This window comes from Struthio camelus, chromosome 14 (genome assembly GCF_040807025.1).
Source record: "Struthio camelus isolate bStrCam1 chromosome 14, bStrCam1.hap1, whole genome shotgun sequence".
Taxonomy (NCBI): domain Eukaryota; kingdom Metazoa; phylum Chordata; class Aves; order Struthioniformes; family Struthionidae; genus Struthio; species Struthio camelus.
The window spans coordinates 2,787,689-2,808,122 of record NC_090955.1 but is presented as its reverse complement, the minus strand read 5'-3'; the positions used below and the strand labels follow the sequence as shown (position 1 = coordinate 2,808,122).

General features: G+C 39.9%; 2 protein-coding genes across 5 annotated transcripts in view; one reads left to right on the top strand and one right to left on the bottom strand.

Annotated features, from left to right (window-relative positions):
- Positions 1-20,434, bottom strand: part of SUMF1 (sulfatase modifying factor 1) — a 212,430-nt gene that overhangs the window by 161,584 nt on the left and 30,412 nt on the right. For 2 of the 4 annotated variants that reach the window (XR_011134481.1, XR_011134480.1), the window contains exons 8-9: positions 16,164-16,223; positions 943-1,025 (exon numbers count right to left, since the gene is read on the bottom strand). Coding sequence is in view for 2 of the 4 variants with exons in the window: in XM_068907218.1 (XP_068763319.1) it covers positions 11,296-11,406; positions 16,164-16,223 (171 nt within the window). In the remaining 2 variants the exon portion in view is untranslated. Of the gene's footprint in view, positions 1-942; positions 1,026-10,571; positions 11,407-16,163; positions 16,224-20,434 lie in introns of those variants that run through there. The other 2 variants (XM_068907218.1, XM_068907220.1) reach the window with 1 other exon arrangement.
- Positions 2,336-9,200, top strand: LOC104153264 (histone-lysine N-methyltransferase SETMAR). The gene is made up of 2 exons (XM_068907221.1): positions 2,336-2,464; positions 4,461-9,200. The coding sequence occupies exons 1-2, from the start codon at positions 2,384-2,386 to the stop codon at positions 5,253-5,255; spliced, it is 876 nt and encodes a 291-aa protein (XP_068763322.1). The 5' UTR covers positions 2,336-2,383; the 3' UTR covers positions 5,256-9,200.

Sequence of the window (20,434 nt, the reverse complement as noted above, 5' to 3'; positions counted from 1 at the left end):
GCACCAGGTGCCTTAGTTCAGCGTTAGAGAGTTCACACACAGTTCACTCTTCCAGCTTCATTCTGTGCTTCCTTGCTTTCTTTCAATAACAATTTTACATAACATAAATTCAAATGAGTTACAATCAATTTTTCACCCAATTTGGACATATTAGAAGTTCAACCCATTCACAGATCAATACAATAGAAACCTCAGGTGGGAGAAGGAAGAAGCAAGCACTGAATTTACCGTGACCTTTTGCTGATTTTGAAAACGCCATCTCCTGTACATGTAAGCAATCTGTTTCTTTTACTACAGAGTAATGACTCATTACTTCTGTTATTTAAAAATGAAAAAGAACTCCATCTGGCGCTAAGAATTAGCGGCCAACTTGAGCGTGCCTTGATCTAAAGGTTGATTTGGTAATAAAAGAAAGGCCTAAACTACATAAATAAAGTGTATTTTAATATTTGCAGTCACTCAACATTTCAGTGTCTACCTCATAAAACTGATCTATCCCCTTCCCCACAATGAGAAGGGCTCACAGAGTCGAAGTACCAATCCCAAGAAGGCAGGGCTCAGAAGCATCCACAGGAAACAGCTGTAATTCCACTTCGGCAGACAAACTGAGAATGACTAACTTTGAATACTTAAAGGCTTCCACCACTTCCATTCCATTCAACTATGAAGCACCGGTGCTACAGGTACGTTTCCTGAATATTCACATCATAGTACACGGATTCAGGCCTAAAACTACCCAGAATCGTCCCCAAAATTACACTGAAGAGACACTGGAAGGCACTGCTCTTCAAGGTTCTTCTTCAATGCCTTCCATTCTCTTACAGACTATATATTATTCCTTAAAAAAAAAAACAAAAAAAGCTGTTCATTATTTCTCTATATGTTCTGCTAGGCACGTTAACTGTCCAACCCATAAATACTGACTGAGCTGTCTATCCTCACCTCTACCTCTCCTGGTACTGCTTAGCTCCTCTTCAAAGACGAGCGGGAGGGCACAAGGTTGGAAAAACCTCTTTCCTGGGTTACTGAAGAGAGAACAGAAAAGTCAGTCAGTAATCATAGCAAGGCAAAGGAGACAGACAGACGAATATCATGTTGTTCAAGTGGCCCAGCGCGTGCTCCAAGGCTTTGCAACTACAACAACTTCTGTCTCCGAAACACGAGCAACTCATTTGTGGTTGTGATCATTGTTTCTGAATGGAAAATACACGGTTCACGCAAAGAAAGAACAGAGGTGAAGAGATATCCTCACCTTACCCAAGAGCTTCCCTAACCTTAGCCCCCAAAACAAATCAGTGGACAACACACTGGGGTAATTTTGCCATGACTGTTTTAGAAAAAGGCTGTGTATAGTAACACTGGCAAAGGTTCCCAGATCAAGACGGATTTTGGTCCCACGCGGTGTAACATTAAGGCAAGGCTCCTTTCTCCCCTCCTACGGAGGACTAACTTCACCAGGAAACGTCTTGGTAAAATAGCTGAGGGGAAGATTAGGGCTTTTCTTGCTATTCCTGTCAGTACAAAACCTGCTCCATCTTTTATGAGCAATTTTCACTGCTGTTCTCAGCAGACGAGGAGCTCCCTCTCTGGTTTCACACGCCTGCTCTCCCCAGCAGTACAGGGTTTTACACCACACGCGCAAAGAAAACGCACAAAGGGAGCCGCCGCTTCCATTACCCGGCTACATCCTGGCACATTTTCTCCGCTTTTTAAGATCTGAATGCATTACTTTAAAACACTTTCACTCACACAACGAAAAGTGACAACTTTTAAAACATGTTACCTTACATGAAAAATGGCAATACGGAAAGCTAACCAAAAAGAGAAATCGGCCAAAATGGGACTAATTGGAAAGGAAAAAAAAAAAAGCTTTCAAAATCAGCAACGATTGAACATCACACTGAACAATCTAAATAAACCAGCTGAGCCTAATTCGAGTGAATTTAAATCATTCAGTTTCAAGCACGGTGATGAGCGTGAGGCAAAGCCCCACGGAGGGGGCAGGGCAGCTGCGGCCAGAGGACCGGTGGGGCGCCCCGGGGCGGCCGGCCGGAGACACCCCGTTCCCCCCGAGACAGCCCTCTCCCCCGGGAGGGGGCCGCGCACCTCGCCGCCGGGGCCCGGCCGCCGCGGGCTCCCCGCCGGGCCCCCGCCCCGCCGTCGCGCCAGGCCTCACTGCGGCGGAGCGAAGCCACAAGATGGCGGCGCTCCGCCAGCCCCACACGAGCTTTCCCGCTCTCGCCGCCCCTCGAGGCCGCCAGTGCGCTTGCGCAGCCCGCCGGCCGCACGTCACTCCCCCTGCCCAACCGCAGGAGAGCCTCGGCCGCCGCGCAGCCAATCCCCGCGGAGGGGGGCGGTGCCTCGCCCCGCGCTGCCGGCGGAGATGGCGGCGGACCTCAGCGGCGGGCTGGAGCCGGTGCCGGTGGCGCTGTGGCCGCCGGCCGCGGCCCCGCCGGCCTTCCAGGTAGGCAGCGGGGCTCTGCCGCCGCGCCTCTCGCGGGCTCCGGGGCCGGCCGGCCTTCCGGTGAGGGCCGAGGAGCGTGTTAGGAGCTGGGGCGCGCCTGCGCGGGCGGCGGCCGGGGAAGAGGAAGGGGTGAGCCGCCCGGAGGCCCCGTCCTGCGGCGCGGCGCGGCGGCGTTTTACAGAGCCGGGGAGGCTCGTAGTCGCGAGGGGGAAGGTGACAGGTGAGGGACTGCGCAGCTCGCTCTCGCCTAGATCCCAGCGGCTGGGAAAGCTCCTGGTGCCGGGAGAAGACACTTGAACGAACCGGCCGGTTCCTCCGCGCCCGGCAGCTTCCAGGCTCGAGCTGCCGTGAAGCTGCGTGTTTAGTCAGTGCTTCAGGTTTCTGAATACACCTTTGCAAACTGAATTCCGTGAAGGAAATCGAAGTACGCTTGTGTACGTATATGCACACACAAACACACACTCTTCTAATTCGGTTTTCAAAGTCGGCGCAGTTGTTCACACAGGTATGCACGTGCGCCTGCTGGGGGCATCAGGGTAATTCGGGGAACCGGAGTTTCAGCTCACGTTCTTCAGACTGAACCACATCTCTTCCTGAAACAACTACTGTCTCACGCTTTACCGTGACAATAAAGTAGATAACTCGGCTTTTTTTCTGAAGACTTAGATGTGTGCTAGTGTAACACCTTCATCCCTTGATAACAGAATTATCATAAGCACGTTTGAATGTAACGTTTTAAAAGACACACTGAAGTTACCTTCACTTTAATAAAAAATTATGTTGAAATTCTTTGAAACCGTATGGCTTTTAAAATAGCTAGAGACTAGTTTTATAAAAATAGGTCTACATGCATAAAAATAGATGCTTGCTGTGGTGTCATTTTTAGTGTCTTCATGACTTAGATGTTGAAATACTTAGTGCTTCACCTTGGTTTCTAGCCTTGTCTAGCATTTTCCTAGATAAGTAGCTTTTCAGCATTTTTCAGCGGGAAATCTATTGAAAGTACGTTGGTATTTCTGTAAGTAACAAGTCTTGTCTGGTTTCTAGATCAAATTATCTCCTTTTTTTTTTGCTTGCTATAAAATTATTTTTTAGCTAGGAGACTGTCTTAAGAAATTGAATCATTAACACAGATTATCTATTCTTTTTCAGTCCATATGGACTATTTGATTTGCATTTTGTAAAAAGTTCCAGAAAAGCTAGACTTATAGTTCAAGAAAATTACAGGAAGATGAAGCGTTTATTATTTCCCTTTCTCACAATAAGACTGTTTAAAATTCATCAGCTGAAATTGCATCTCCACCTTGAAGTGGGGGAAGCACCAACATGTTCCTTACACTAAACTACGTGTAAATGGTAAATATCTTTAAAGCCTTTTTCAGGATCTCTGACTCTCAGTTGTTCTCCCCCTCTGATGGTCTTAGGATGAAGACAGATGCATAAGGAAGAAAGCTGGTTTTGTCCTTGATCTTTCATGATCAAGGCCTCCAGCACCATTACAATTTGTGGCTTTATGTGATTGCTTTAAAAAAAAGTAGTCTGTATGACTGCACAGCCAACTCAGATCCATGATAATGCTTTTATTTTAAATGATGATTTCAATCTTGAAAAAGATCACTATATATACTTTAAAAAAATCCTAAACCTTTTCCTTTAAATAATTTTCTGAGGAAACAGAAAAAGCAAAGATTCTACAAGTTGCTTTTGCCAGCAGGTTGGTTAAGATATGTGCCTTCCACTTCTGTTGTTAGCTACCAAAGCTGTCAAGAGGAGGTACATCAGATTTTTTTCTTCCCTTCCCCTTGTCTTTCGTTGCGGCAAGTCTCACAGATGAGAGTGCAGTGCAGTCAGTTTGGTGTAAGAACAGGTATTTGTTTCCAGTTCCCCGCAGTCAGACATCAGTGTTTGCCAAACACTGACTTCTCAAAACTTTGGTTAGTCTCTGCAGAGGGAAGCACTGAACGTGACAAGGATTTGATTCTTGCTCTCTTCACAGTATAGCCCAGACAACGTGGCTGGAGCAGATGGAGACGTTGACCCCACCGAAATCACCTTTCCAGGATGTTCTTGTCTTACTAGTTCCTGTGTGGTTCGTGTGTGTACATGTCTTTGCCGTGGTGAAAATTACAAGAATTTGTGCATCAAGCCTACGGACAAAGAGGAGTATGCCCGGCCTATTTTTGAATGCAATGCCATGTGCCAGTGTGGTGAATCCTGTCAAAACAGGGTCGTACAGAGGGGTTTGCAGTTCAGACTTGAAGTATTCAAGACTGTGAAGAAAGGGTGGGGTCTTCGCACTCTGGAATTCATAGCTAAAGGAAGATTTGTTTGCGAATATGCTGGTGAAGTTTTAGGTTTTAATGAAGCACGTAGAAGAATTCAGGCCCAGACATCCAAGGATTCAAACTATATTATAGCAGTGAGGGAGCACCTCCATAATGGTCAGATAATGGAGACTTTTGTTGACCCTACGTACATTGGTAACCTAGGCAGATTCCTGAATCATTCCTGTGAACCAAATTTATTTATGGTGCCGGTCAGAGTTGACTCAATGGTGCCTAAACTGGCACTTTTTGCAGCCACTGATATTTCTGCTGGAGAAGAACTTTCTTATGATTATTCTGGAAGATTCCATAATTTGCCAGTAACTAACAGAGAGCAAAGAACTTCAGAGGAAGATAATATGTTGAAAAAACCCTGCTACTGTGGTTCCCACACATGTAATTCCTTCCTACCTTGGGACAGCTCCCTCTTTTCCATAGCAGACACTTCTTCAGAGAGCTCTTCATAACTTTTCTGCCCCTAACCATATGCTAATGAGCATCATTTTCCCTTGCAGTTAAACCGCAGTTAACTAAAACCTTTCTTGCTATAGATGCATTCAAGAGCTATCTATACTAAGGATGCATTTTTTTGAGAAGAGGGAGAAGTATACAACTCAATTTTTAAATGCAGCCCAGATGATTAGTGAGGATATCAGTTTTGAAAACTAACATGCATATTCTAGTTTCATACCCTCACCTGCTAGGTTTCTTCAACTTTTGTTACTTTTGCATCTGACAACGTACTCAAGAAGCAGAAAATTTAACCTTTATAACCAGAAAAGGGTTAGTATTTGCACAACATAGTTGAAATGTGCCCAAGGTGAGAACCTGAAACCTAATGCAGCTGTGCAGTAGTACTCTAAGCCATCATGCTAAAAAGTAAAAGAAGAAATTTGTTTTTTAGAAGCTGTTTATGTAATTGACCAGCAATATCAAGGAGGTACATGTGGCTTTGAATAAAACTTAAAAAAAAAAAAAAAAGAGTTTTTGAGAATGTCTTCAAGCAACATCCTGAAGATTCTGTTTTCAAGGTGGATGATATGAGGGAGCACTAAAGCTTCAGGCTGTTCCAAAACAGAATCAGTTACTACCCAGTGCCTGCTGCTGCTATTTTGTTTTCTTCTGACAGTTTGGCATAGGTTAAAGTACCTGTCTCAATTTGTACTAAAAATCTTTCAAAAAAACAAAGAATAATTTAACAGTGGTACAAGGAAGGGACATGTGATGTCAATAAGAAAAGTAATTGAAAATTATAGAGAAGAGATTGAGACAAAGGAATATTGACATTTGCAGGAAGGGCATTAGGTTTCTTAAATTCCATTAAAAGAAATTACATTTTAAAATGAATTGCTATAATCATTTTGTGTACCACAAAACACAAGTAACTAATGCTTAGTGATGTCAAGTGCTTTTTCACCCTCTTCCATCTCCAGTCACATATAATAGCTGCTTACCAAAATTTGGTTTCAAGGGACTAGTTCAGTTTCATTACCATTTAGCTTCTGTGTAAACTACACAGTACCTCAGGCTCCTACAAGTACAGTCATCCCACCTTTTAAAGCCACATCTATTTCAAGGCTCATGTAATAAGATTTCTGCAGTAATAGCGAGCAGCACTTCCACGGCACTTTCCAACATTGTAATTGTCAGGAAGCAAATTCAGACTCTGCAGTCTGAAGCAGTATGATACTGCTAGTCTGACTTACAAAATGGATTAAAATAGTAAATGGTAAAGTACATTTGAACAACAACAACAACAGATTATGTTCCTGCACTGCTGAACAGCTGGCAGATATGAGAGTTCCTTTCAGCTAGTAATTGTTTTGTTTTCTTTTTTTCTAGAGCCAAACAGTATTAAGCAGGGGGCTGTCCTTTCCAAGCAGGAGGAGGTTATTGCATCTTCCTTTCATTGTTCTTATACAGATCTAATATACCTGCTCTACTTACCTGAGTAAGTCTGTAAATCTCACACCAGGAGGCAGAAAAGAATAGATGCTGTATTCAAAATACACAGTGAGCTAACAGTTTCTTAATATGAATTAACCACTTCTGTCTGCTTTTCATATTTCCTAAAATAAAAGCTATAGTTTCACGATAAATACATTAGATAGCTTGCCTGATGAAGAAGTACTTTCTGTAATTACAATTTATAGCACTTCCTTTCTAGAAGGATCAAATTAAGGAAGCTTCAAACAGGCTTGTTTAAAATTTCCCCCAACTTTGATGAGCAAGACACAGATAAATAGCAATACAGTTTTTTTTTTACGATAGTGCCATGCAGTGTTCCATCAGTGGCAAAAGCCCTTGATCTATGTGCTCTGTACAGTTTGATCTTTAACTGTATTCCTAGCCTTTGATGTAGTATATACACACACAAGCCACCGTTTCTGTGGAGGAAAAATAAATCAGCTGTTCTATAAGCAAGCTAGCAACAACATTTAGTTTTTCTTTTTAGAAAGAACTTTTTGATTTGGAACTTAACTTGATAGTGATAAGGGATAATGGAAATTTGGTTGCTCTTATTGTGCTAAACTGTCTTTCCCCATACTTTCTTGATAGACTTCAATGTTGGCTTTTCCCCCTTTAATAAATGCATCTTCCTCCTTCTGTTACGAAGAACTGCTATTGAGACACATGCTATGGTTGCAGTTTAAGCTAAAGATGATATCATGCTCAAGATGAATCGTTAACTGTCACTTCTGTAGGCACAGAAAGCCTCCAAAGGGTTTCAGCTGTGTGTTAAAAGTACTGTTTACAAGCAGAGCAGCCAGTAACTTTACTCCTTGCCTGATTAAGCTAGGCTGTTTTTACAGAACAGTTCCTCCAGCTTCTGTAACTTAGGATGCACGCTTCATTAGATACCAGAGCATAGCTTAGATGTCAAGATCTGTTGTCCCATTTAGAGGCTTATCTGGTTTTCTTCTCCAAAAAGGCATTGTGCCAGTCACTTTCGGCCTGCATGCTTGGGAGTGGACAATCCAATCTACTTCCTTTTCCTCCCTCTTGTAAATTGTTTTAAGACTAGTTTTATACCACCTGTATTCCTATTCCTCAAGATTAGATAAGTTTTCAAGATGACAGCAGTTTTTTAGCTTCCTGTTATGAATATGTACTTGGCATGATTTTGAGCAGTTGAGGAAGCATAGATTCCAACAAAACAAAAGAAAAACAAATCCAAACACCATTAGCCATATCTAGTCCTTACATCACCAGCCTTAAACCAGAGAACAGAACTGAACCTTCTGTCTCGGTGCAATTCCACCCTCAGTCACAGCCAGCAGAAGCCAGTTTCTAGCAAGTGAACTGAATTTCAATTACCTGGTTAGAAAAAGCTTGATTGTATAGAGCAACAAAAAGACTGTTGTACTGTTAAAAACAGCCAACCATATTATAGGCTTTAACTAGAACACATGAAATAATATGTTGTCATTGAATTCTAAATTATTACGGCATAAAATGGCCATTTTCTACACACTGTATACATTACATGATACATACCTTGCTCTACCTAGCGCTACAGCTGCTTTGGGGGGGTGGAGTAAAAATCCTACTGGAGAAGAAGAGGGAGGGAAAAAAAAAAACACTTTAAGAAGGGACTGAAAACTAAAGTAAGCCCTTGTTTCTGAAACCTGCTGCATTTTTCACCTTTTCTTCTCAGTTAGGTCTACATAGAGTCCCAGCCAAGTGCTTCTCACTTGATGTGCCCTTTCACAATGAATCTGCTCCAAACAGCTCAAAAGACAGAACTCTGTATAACTTTCCTTCCTACTCTCAAAGTGCAGTAATGATGATCTGTATTTCTGAAGTTTATAACTACTAAAAAGAGAGAAGTTTTGATCCACACAGGAGTTGAGTTTTGATTTTTGAGAAAGGAGGCAATTAAGCTTGTCAGTGATGCAATTGCAGAGCTAACTGTCCATGCTGCAGGAATTCCAAGTAAATAACAGCACTAAGCATTTGTAGAACCACCCTGCTTTCAAGTAAATCTTCCTTCAGAGACCCCCTTGCAAAACAAAGGCCCAAGAAAATATTTTGAAATAAATGACCAGATTCTGAAGTCTTAGCAAGATGCTCATTGGTGTGCAAGTCTACATGAATTTGTTTAATTTTTATTTTCACTACATTTCACTATGTGCAATTTATTTACAACCTCAACAACTGAAGAAACGTATACTCAAGATCAACAAATGTTCAAGGATGGTTTCTGGCTATAAATGGCAGCGCTCTGAATACAGTGTTTTGTTGTTGTTGCTTCTGCTAATTAATTTTAACCAGTTGCCAGTTAAGGAAAGTCAGATAGTCCTCCCTTACAGATGGTATTTGAACATGTGAAGCTCTAAGAGAAATAAGTTTAGAAAGTACAATTTGTATTTTGCATTACTAACAGTTTCAGATAAAAATAATGGGAAAAATACTAAAAACTCATGGAGATTTTACTTCCACAGTGAAATTCAAGAAGTTTAATGAAAGATTTTGTACCAGAACATAAAGTAATCATAATTCAAACATGAGCAGCATGATTGGAACATAGTAAACAATCTCAGTGGAAGACTAGGAAGGCTTTCCTCCACATACTACCCACAGCACAGTAAGTCTTGACTGACATAACTGATCCGTGTAGTGCAGCATCACTAAAGCTGTTTTTAGGATAAAGCCATAAGATTTTTCCAGGGTTTTTTTCCAGAATAGGAAAAAAAAAAAAAAAAACCAACTCTAAGCAAAGTCTTTATAATAAAGTATATTCCCTCTTGTGGCAGAAATAAGCCTTTTAGAAAGTTAGAGATAAAATTCTTCCCCTATTATCTTAATAAAATATAGGTATTAAAACATCTACTTTAATTAAAACTTTTAGTGCTGGTGATTCAGCCTTTACCATACAAAAGATCTACCATAACTTTTAATACGCTCATGTGATTGCATGATGTGTTAAAACTTGGCAAGCTCACTCAAAGTGGTGTATTCTGGAATCAAATTTTTCTGCCACTAAAAACTTTAGCTCCCTAATAGAGGCTGATGTTTGTGAAAGGGCTTCCTCAGCATTCTCTATCTAGTACCTCTCTTTCAACATGATGCGCTAAGTGGAGAAGCGGTTGGTAAGCAATGTATTTGTATTGACCCCAACCTGACTTTAAATAAGGATAAAGCAAAGGTGCAAGAGTTAGTGACAATAACGCAACTATTCTATTAATACATCACATATTTTCAATGTTAGATCTCAAAGCAGCTGAAAAGATGGCCAAATCCATCCCTGTTCTATACCTAGGCAGTTAAGAGGCCCGTCAGAGGTCAGCAACACAGCAAACTACAAGTTTGGAAGGAGGGTAATTCTGGTTCAGAGCTTGGTACACAGAAAATTTCTTTCTCAGTCTCCAGTTAAAGCAAGCAATTATCTGGCATAGCAGTATATCCAGACAGCATGTCCTATAGTGAGTGGCGGTGCAAAACATTTTGTCGAAGGGCTCACACACATTCAGATCCCAAAATGAGGTAGCTCTCAGTATTCTTTCTTCCTCCCCTCCTCTGTAAAGCTTTACAATTTTTTGTGGGTTTTCTTGTTTGTTTGTGTAAAGCTTAGAGACAGTTTCAGAATTTACACGATTAGTTACATTTCCCATCTCTCCACTTTTAAAACCTTCCATTCAAGTAGAGCCATTTGTTGGCCCCAGTTTCTAATGGAGCCATTTTGGTGATTATCTTCAAGTCCCCAAAATAAGCCTACAGTGTCTAAGAGAAATTCAGAGGAAGGTGCTAGCTTTTTTTAAATTCAATAAAGGTCTCCAGCATAAATAAATGCTTGATATTTTATTGAAATATGTACAACACTATCATCATTCACTAAGAAGATTGCCAACCCTCAGCTGCAGAAGGCACTTTCTAAAGAGCAAGTATCTCACCAGGAAAAAGTACATTTCGGGACATGATTTTCAGTGCAACAGGAATGCAATAGAAGTTGCTACACTAACGGCCCATGTTTTGGTAGTTGTGAAGACTGGAAGAAAGACCTCCTCTTACAATGGACAATTAATGCCACCTAAAGCATGTTTATTGCTTTGGTAGCTGCTTAAGTTTTTTTTTTAAAGCTGTCTAGAAGCTTGTAAAGTCCTTGTTATGGTATTTTGAGTGTGGAAATTCAAACTAAGTAAATGAAGCTATTTATTCAATAAAGATTTTTTTCTAAAGGAGATACTAAGTAGAATTATTCTTCAAAACAGAAGCAGCATGTTTCTCCTCAATTTTGAGTTAGTGTAATTCTGGAATAGTCCCACTGAAACCAACAGAATTCACTGATAAAAAGTTCAGTCAAGATAAAAATCCAAGCCAGGTTCCACAAAAATAAATACATGAAGTTTCTTCAAGTAATATTGATTTGTTTTGGATTTTTCTTTTCCAGAAACTTGAAGCCTTAGATTTTTTCCATTCTGTCTCATCAGCAAGTGAGATTCCATGCATTTCTTCTTCCTTGGGTGAAATTCAGTCCCTTGTGTCTCAGTGTGCAAGCAAATTTGGTCACTGCAAATCTGGCAAGGTGTCTGCTGCACAGCGGAAACCCAGATTCGAAGCAGAGCTATCAGGAGTGTTTTGACTACGGGCTGCACAGCGATACCTATAGCAATAGGACTGGAGAGTAAGGGTGGGGGGGAGAGGACTTTAGAGCATATAGAGCTTGTGTTTCCATAGGAAAAAAATTTTGGATTAATATCAAAGCTTTTCAAATGCTGTTGGAAAGAGCAATGAACTGATACGGATCAGAATTGCACATCAGGATGTTAGAAATAAGGAAAATCCCACCAGATAACGAGACCAGTTGCAACAGATAAAATACTGGTTTGAATGGCAAGGTGTACGATCGCATGAGTGTATGTAAACTAATAATGTATCTTGCACTGGGAAAAAGCTAGAATGACAATTCTGCTGCTCCTCTTTTCAGAGAAAAGGAAGCAGGTCAGTACCTTGGTTCATACATCAATATACTAAGGGACAACTGAAATGAAAGGGAACTGGCACCTGTCAAAGGCCTTCCCCCGAATGTGATGTAATGAGAACCGAAGAACTGGAGACAAACTTGTCAGCATTCCTATGGTTAACATTTTAGGGATATCAATGTCAAGATTAAATCTTGACTGGTGGCTACAAGAAGAGTTACCAGTGGCTTTGTTTTAAGCGGAAGAATGATTTAATTGCATTCCAAAAGTTCCTAGTAAACACAATCAGGGTTTCCTCAAAAATAGAGGAACCACTGTCATATTATGTCTTTAAGCGCGAGAAGAGCACAAGATTAGCTGACGGGACTTGTCCTTACACCTGCTAGATAGATAGTCACCTGATGCAACTGCAGCAGCGCATCAGTGGGATTTATCTCAAAAGCTTTCATTACCTGTCTTGTGCTTGCAGGATTTGATATTTGTGACAGACTAGCTTAGATCAAAAATGTCACCTTAAAAGATTCAAAAAACAGACTGCTGCACTTGTAGAGCGCTGTCCGAACAAGTCAGTACAAGTTATTTTGAAAAACAATTTATATGCTACCCAGTGAACCTAAGTTAGAGTGAAATCCACTAGGAACGCGGTCAAACACCTTCTTTACAGTAAGGTGGACACAACTATAGCATGTTTTGTATGTTGCTGGCCTGTACAAATTTGGCCATGTCTCAGTGCACATTAATATCTTTATGCTCCTTGAAGAAAATCCATGCCATTCACAGTGCTACAGATTTTCCGATGTTCAGAGTGATAGTTTCCAAGCACTGCAACAAACTAATCAATTTAAAATATTTGTTGCATCAAGCCAGACTTCCCAGAAGCAGTTAACCATAGTAGCATTTAAGCAGGACAGTCACTCCAATAATTTCACCAATGCAAGCAGAATTTGTTACCCCAGCCTTTCAGGAAGTGACTCCAGCATAATCCACCTTATCCAAGATCGCCCCACCGTGCTGTTCCTTCAACAGATTTGGCTCAGGCTTTGCAGCTCCTACCCTTCCTCTCTTCTCCCACACCTGCAGGCTCCCAGCCCCTGACAAATGCCACTACTCCTTCATGTGGGTGCTTCAGCTGCATCTAGCCAGGCTCTGAAGCAGATTTCTGGATTGACTGGATTAAGAAGCAAACACCACCACGCTTTTGGAGGGTGGGGGTAAGGTTTCAGGGAGGGTGGTTTTTTCCTTCAAACCTAAGTCACTTCAGAGTTAGGGCACAGCTACACAAGTAGTTGAATTTGCCCAACCAAGAGGGGGGTGACAACTTAAACAGGCTCTGTCATCGAGAGACCAGTGTGAACCATGCCATACGTGCAGAGGTGGCGGCACTGATGTTATCTCCATTAAAGTATCTCCATCTAAGGAGACATTCAAAGAACAGTTCTTCACTGAATCTTGGATACCAATGCAAAGCAGAGAGCAGCTGTTGCCCTAAACAGGAACAGTGCATACTGCCACTGTCTCACACTGCAGAGGTCTACAGGTAAACTCCAAAAGCACACTATTCACATTTACAAGACCAACTGTATTGAAAATAAAAGTAGCCATGAAATGTATGTGTAAGCAGCTGCACACTTTAGCCATTGTCAACTCTAGAAGAGGTAGAACAGCAAAAAAAATCTAAATAGATTTTAGCCATTTAGTGAAAAGCCCTTGTACTAGTAATAGTCAGTGGGTTTTTTTGTCTTGATTCACAGCCTACTTTTATCACCTACAAAAAAAAAAAAAGGACTAGGACAGACTAGAATCTTCAGATGCCTTTAAAATGGGTCACATTATTCATCACTGAAGAGTCTATTCCAGTGTTAATTTGATCAAAACTGCTAATTAACATCTGACATTGATTTCACTCAAGAAGGAAATCACTGTAGAAAATGGGATCTTGCTATAGAAAATTTAATCTAATTATGAGGATGATTTGCCAGCTGTAGGCTTTGAATGGGAAAGAGAACAGAACAGAACAGCCTTAATGGAAAAGAGAGATACACAATGAGCATTTTTTCCAGGGCAGCATGAACAGAGTTTAAAACATGGCTTCTGTTCATGCAGGTAGCTTTGCAAAACCTATCCTGTGTTTCCCACTAGAAGTTAAAGCAAAAAAAAAAAAAAAAAAGCTATTTACATTGTGGTGGTATTCATACTTTTCAGAAAGAATTTAAAGTCTACCATCAACTAAGCTGAAAACTTCACCTCCTAGTAATTTTTCTCCAAATATGTTTGTGTGTGTGTCTGTACATACATATATATATATAATTTTTTTTTTTTTTGCATTAAGAGTCATTCTAAACCTAAAAATCACATCTGTGCTTTCTAGCATTGTGCTTGAGTGACGCATATAAGACTAAAAATAGAATCAGATTCATGCATCAGTTTTAGGTTTTAGATCAAACGATATACTGGGTATAATAAAACTTTTCCTGCCCAGTGATTTAGCCTGAAATAAAAATTAAAAGACTTAAAAAAAAAAAAAAAAAAAGAATAAATAAATAAATAAATCCATAAGAACATTGGCCATTGCTCTTCCTCAAATTGCAAGAAACTCTTAACAAGCATACAGGCCATCAGGGAACTCTGTTAAAAGATCATTTAATTGTCAGCTCATGTACTTTCAGAAGAAAGATCAATATGAAAATACAGTTACTGCCCAAGATAACTTCATAGCATCTCTGATTTTTTTTTTTCAAAACATAAAAAAAACTTTTTCAGCAGCTAAAAATGAATTATTTTTCTTAAAGCAAATCAATCAGTTTAAGAAAGAAGTGCTCTCTCCACATTCCCTTTTGCTTTTGTCATAAAACCAAGGCATTTGGGGTTTTCTACATTCAAAATCTTTCGTGTATGACATAATCTCTTAATTGGATATTGATATATCCACAGAAATGGATAAACGGACAGAATACTATTGCAGGCACTTTTTATGCCTAAGACAATTCAAAAGAAGAATTTGCCAATACTGACACAGAACTTTGGAATGGGATTTATCTGCAAAAATCTCAGAGTCTCCCTTTTTGCCTCCCTTCAGTTAGGGCCACAAGGGAAGTTTGACTTGGTTTGTCTGAGCAATGTTATGTTCATGGAAGTGCTCTAACCTTGTAACCAGTAAGGCAGTTCTCAAAAGAAAGGTGTAGCACTCACGTTTCAGACAAACAAAGACACATACTCCTAAACATCTCAGTCGATTGCCTAGATGCAATCCATGGACTGTATCACAGTTTTTAAAGCACAGTATTATATCTTGACCCCAAACATCAGAACTAAAGCACTATTAATAGCTTTTACACTGAAGTACATCAGAGTATCATACAGAAAGAGCCTAGATAGTCAAGTGTCTTGGAAAAGATGGGAAAAAAATATATATTTTTCCAATTCTTGATATCAGGCCCCTTGACATCAAGTTTCTGTATTTTAAGATCTAGTGATAAAGAATTTGGTACTGGAAGTTACCAGATCATTTGATGGTTTTATAATAATTATTATGTAGAACTATCACTAAACAACAGACACTGATGCTGTTTATGTCCATCACATAGTCTACAAGTTGAAAAAAGTGAAAACACAAATTCAGTAATCTCCTGAAAAATAAACTGTATCTCCTGGAAAATAAACTGTGTTCTGTTCTCCAAAAATCAAAAATTATTTTCTAGGAAGGAGCTGAATACAGCGGCCTTAAAGCACGTTCAGAACATGTTAAATGGGAAGTATGACATGCTTTGTCACATTATCCCAACTGCCTTGCCAAAAGAGGACGAGTCTCTAGTGTGCATTCAGCTCTAGCTTCGTAAGTTTTAGGTTTAAAAGTCTACACTGACCGTTTTAGGTTTAAAAGTTTGCATCAAACAACATTTGTGCTATTTTGCAAGTCTCCGTGTCAAGTAAGATAACATGGCACAATGTAATCAAATTTTTTTTTTTTGTTTCGGCTAATAAAAGGTCAGCTGTCTTTTTACACTGAGTTTTATATTGAGCTCCATACAATATAAAAGATACACTTGGCTAGAACTATAATTTACTGAAAAAAGGTACTTTGGGGAAGTTACCTTCCACTTCCCATGCAACTGAAACAACTCTGAAAGTCAGAGCTGAAGAAGTTTGTTTTCCTGGGCAACAGTATCTAAGCTTAACTCCTCATTGCCCCAAGAGACATCAGTGCCTCCTTCCAGAGGGTAACTAGCAATGATTACTTTAAGCAATACAAAAAGAATCTGGATAGCTTTTACGCAGAGTGTTTGAATTCTTGTGACATCTGTATCTAATTCCTATCAAGAACTAATTGCCAAATATTTCCTTCAGTTTAGTCTCATGACAGCAGAAATAAATGCAGACTACAGTAGAAAGCAGCCATTTTTAACAACCCACTAGCTAAACCCATGAATTCTACTGTAGGCCTTTTCACATTACCTTATGGCACATATAGGATCCACCCTTCTTCACTTTGTCAGTCCCCGATGAGGGCCCTTTCTGTGGATAAAAGCACACTGGTTAGTATTCCTACAAAGGAGGACAGTTGCCAGTTACAGGGTGAAGGTTCAAAGCTGTAAGAATAAGGAGATGAGTAAGGAGTAGCCATCAGTATTCAAAATAAACTGCTGCTCTATCTGAAACGAGAAAGCTTGAAATGACAACACTGTAAAAGTCTAGCAGATAGGAGAAAGTAATTGTTCTTCCTCTCCATTGCTGCAAATATTTAATATTCTAATTGTTGCCCACCTGTCAGGAGCACATTGTGTTTTATTTCTGTAAAGCACCTGGTAATATGCTGCAACAAGCACAGTGACAAGCATGAAAGAGTAATGATCTTTCAAAACAGATAAAAGATTCTGTAATTTCAGACTTTTCCCAATGAGAGATTATGCATTTTCACACAGGCCAGCGTGCACGTCCAGTGAAACGTGCAACTCTGATCAGTTCCACTGCTTCAGGTCTGAGAGTCACTGCCATGGAGGGTGAAGTAAACACATCTAAGCACCTTATGTTAGTCGCCTTGTAAAGCTATGAGCTTCCAAAAGGAATTTGGAGAAGTTCTGTTTTTCTCAACGCAGTCACACACATACTATGTGGGGGCCAATATAGAACAGAGGCTGTAATGCCCGATGTTTAGGGCTTATTCCCTTTCCAGCCTGAAGTGATGTCTGGAACACAAGTTAGTGACTGCACTGCAAGCTATTTTATTCTGCATCATCTCCCAGTCACTGAGTACTAATTCTGTCATTATGTGTGATCGTGACAGCTGAAAAGGCCTGCAAAAGCACTGCACTTACGAGCAACAATTTTGTAATTGCATGTTCATTTGCAGTTTAATGTGTATGATTTGTTTGAACTGCTTATGAAATTGGCCCTAGAATTGCTTTAATGAGGTTATTTTGCAATTCCTTTTACATTCTAACTCTAAGGGATGGGCCACTAGTTTAGAGGAGAAAGCTAGGATTCCTTGATAACACATTCTGTTGCTAGCTTTGATCCATATTTATTATGCAGGTGAGCAATTCACACCTCTCACCACATTCCTTTTAGCTGTGAAATAGTTACTACTGCGCTTGCCTAATGCTTAACATTAGAGAATACCGCTGTACTTCAGATTTGTTTCCATTGTTGATGCCAGTCTTATATGCTTTCTATACCCCATGTGCATTGAGAAACTGCTTTTAAGGAGGAGCCAGAAGGATGCATGCCCTATAAAAGCTACAGAGATGATGATCAAGAAAACCAACTGCTATAGATTAGGGAGCTGACAAGCCAAGCCTAAAAGTCTCTAGCACCATTAAGAATCCTTTCAGCAAAGTTGTAAGAAGTTCAATTTATGCATGTATTTTTTTTTCCTTCTGTAGCACACGAACATAGCACATGCTAATGACAAACATTTGGTTTTCATATGCAAGTCTCAAACAAAGAATTCATCATTTAACTTGAAGTACAAGCTGCTGCTGCTTCTCTGGTTGTTAGGATATACAAACCAAGTCTATTTCTAGACAAAACACATTAGAAGAATTTGTTGAATACAGGAAAAAAAACAACCACACACGCTGTGAACTTCTCCAAGCACCTTCTTTTTCTGCTATGACCATTACCTGTTATCAGTAAATACAGGTTACAAGAAAGTCATCAACCCAGTTTTTAGGAGTTGAAAAAAAGAATTCATTGCTACAGATTACGTAAGTGATGTAAGCAGAAAGACCAGGCCTTAACAAACAGAAATGCAGTTACTGAAGATAAACTTCACTAGACTAAACCAAGGAAAACAAGACAGTAGGGTTTGTTAGGAGAAACGTTCAGATAATTTTGAAATGATTCAATTTTGAGGAAAAAAGTGCATTTCAAAAAAAAAAAGCAATTTCAATATGAAAAACAGAAATTTCTAAGTACGGAGAAGAAGATTTCTGATTATGTTTCAACATCTTCAAGTATTCATACTTTACTTTTTTTAATACATTGTCTAGTCCTTCAAGCTTATGAACATAGAAACCATAAAGTGTTCTACTTTATGTGCTGCTGGAGCACTCTACTCTAAGTGTAATAGTCCTGTTTGGATATGGAAGAAAAAGAGTATTAGAAAAATAAAGAAACTTCTGTAATAAAAGATAGATAGATAGATTCAGGAGTTATCTAAAGATAAATCTATGAATTTATCTCTAAGAAAGTAGATTACTAAAGAGGGGATTCCACAAGGAAAAAGCAGAAACCTTAAAACATCACCACTCCAGCTTTTCCTCAGTGACCGCTGACTTGACCTGTTTGGTTACACCTGGGTTACCAAAGGTAACGTTCTAAAAGAATTAGCGCAGGAATCTGTAACACTGCATGTGTCATGGGCACTTGTAAAAATTGAACTGAAAGTTAATGCTAGTACCACAGATGATACTGACTGCATCCACCGAGACTTACTGCTTTAAGAGTCTCCATTTTGAAACTCTACTGGTTTCCCATGTATTGCAAAAGCTTATAGGAGACACACTAGAAAAGACAGATTGGGCCTACTACTGCATCTAATAGCCTACAATTATTCAAGGAAAAACACACCCACAGGTGGTGTCCATGAGTTTCCTAACCTGGGCGCTCCTCACCGGATCTGCTTACGCTGCTTCCAAGGTCTCTGGAAATCGACTCCAGAACACTCACATGTAAATAAACGCACTGAGCCCTGCTCTCGGATAAGCACAATCAACTCAAACAGCCTGTTAATCTCATTTTAAGGGAAGCCAGCAAAGAAAACAGCCAACCATAAGAAAAACTGACCTAAAAAAAGCTACATGAGAACAGGACAAAACAGAACAATGGAACTGTTGAGCAGGATTTCTCATTAGAAGCTATAATGCAAGAACAGCAACCTCTGCTACTAGCTCAGAAGTAACTCTTCAAAAGTAAGAGGAGCATGCTAATCTAGGATTAAATGAAAGTTTATTTTACTGTCCAACCATAAGACTATAGTATGCTCCAGCAATTACAAAGGGATGACACATACTGAGGCATAATGTAAATAAGAACATGCTAAATGCATAAGCTCTTTTTATTAATTAGAAATATCTTCTGCCAGACAAGAATTGACCATCACAGGTCATTTGGTAATGAAGAACAAGTTAAATTGAAAACCTCTGCTTCTGAAACAGGACTACAGAACTGAAATGCTTAACCACTTGAACGGCACAACTTTGAGGCAGTACTCTCCAATAATCTATTTTATTAGAAAACTTCCTCTTAAGAGAAAATTCTTTCAAGTCACTGAAGGCAAGGAGTTTATTATAGAACAATTGAGAAAGTTCTCTGAAAACAGAAATATCATTAGAGACATTAGTTGGAGAAATATTCACTGCATGTTTGACAATTGTCTATGGGCTTACATTTAATTTTCTTGCTGTTGGTATTTCCCTGTCTTGCTCTGCAGTTTAGCAAAGATAAAAGGAGGTTGGGATAACCTGATTTCACTGTAGTTGTATCCAGCTCTCTCTCTATACATATACACACACAATCAAATGCACAAGTAACTATGCAAGAGACCAGACTGATAAGCCCCTTCTCAGCTCATGACTGCACTCAAATTAGTTTTTCTAAATGCATGCTTTCTGTGCGCCCATCGGGAAGTTAAAAAAGTCCAAGGTTAGAGTGCAGTGAATTCAGTTCTCCATCCTAACGTTAAAATTCAGCTTACAAAAGCTCTGAAAGTCCCATTTGAAAGCTACTGTAGAGTTAAAATTAGAACGGCAATATTGAACATAGCAGGCAGCAATTATGCTTTCATCCAATATGCAGCTCAGCTTCTCTACAGAAGGCACCACATATCACCAAGCTCCCTAATAAAGTCACATGGGCTGCTCTGAAAGTAACTAGGACTAAGCAAAAAAGACACTCTTACTCCAGACTGATGAACATGCCCATAACCATTTACTTTTTTGTACTTTCATATTACAGGTTTGCCTACTGTAAGAGAACTTGGTATTGGAAGGAAATGTTGCATCCTCTTTCTCTAATGGTTTGCTTTTGCATCCCATGCAAGCCTGCCGCTCAGTGCTGGACAGAAGAGACAGAAGATCGCTCATGAGAAGTTCTCCAGCAAACAGTCAGCAGCCCAACAGCCAAGACACAGAATTTATGTTCCTTTATGTCAGCAGTCCCTTACCATAGCTTCTGGGTGAAGCCTCCCAATAAGTTCACAGGTCAGCTCCACCACTGTGGTAAGA

Excerpts from the sequence above, each read along its gene's own strand:
- LOC104153264 (XM_068907221.1), top strand. The coding sequence starts at position 2,384 with ATGGCGGCGGACCTCAGCGGCGGGCTGGAGCCGGTGCCGGTGGCGCTG. Across the intron at positions 2,465-4,460 it reads CGGCCCCGCCGGCCTTCCAG|TATAGCCCAGACAACGTGGC; the intron begins GTAGGCAGCGGG and ends CTCTCTTCACAG.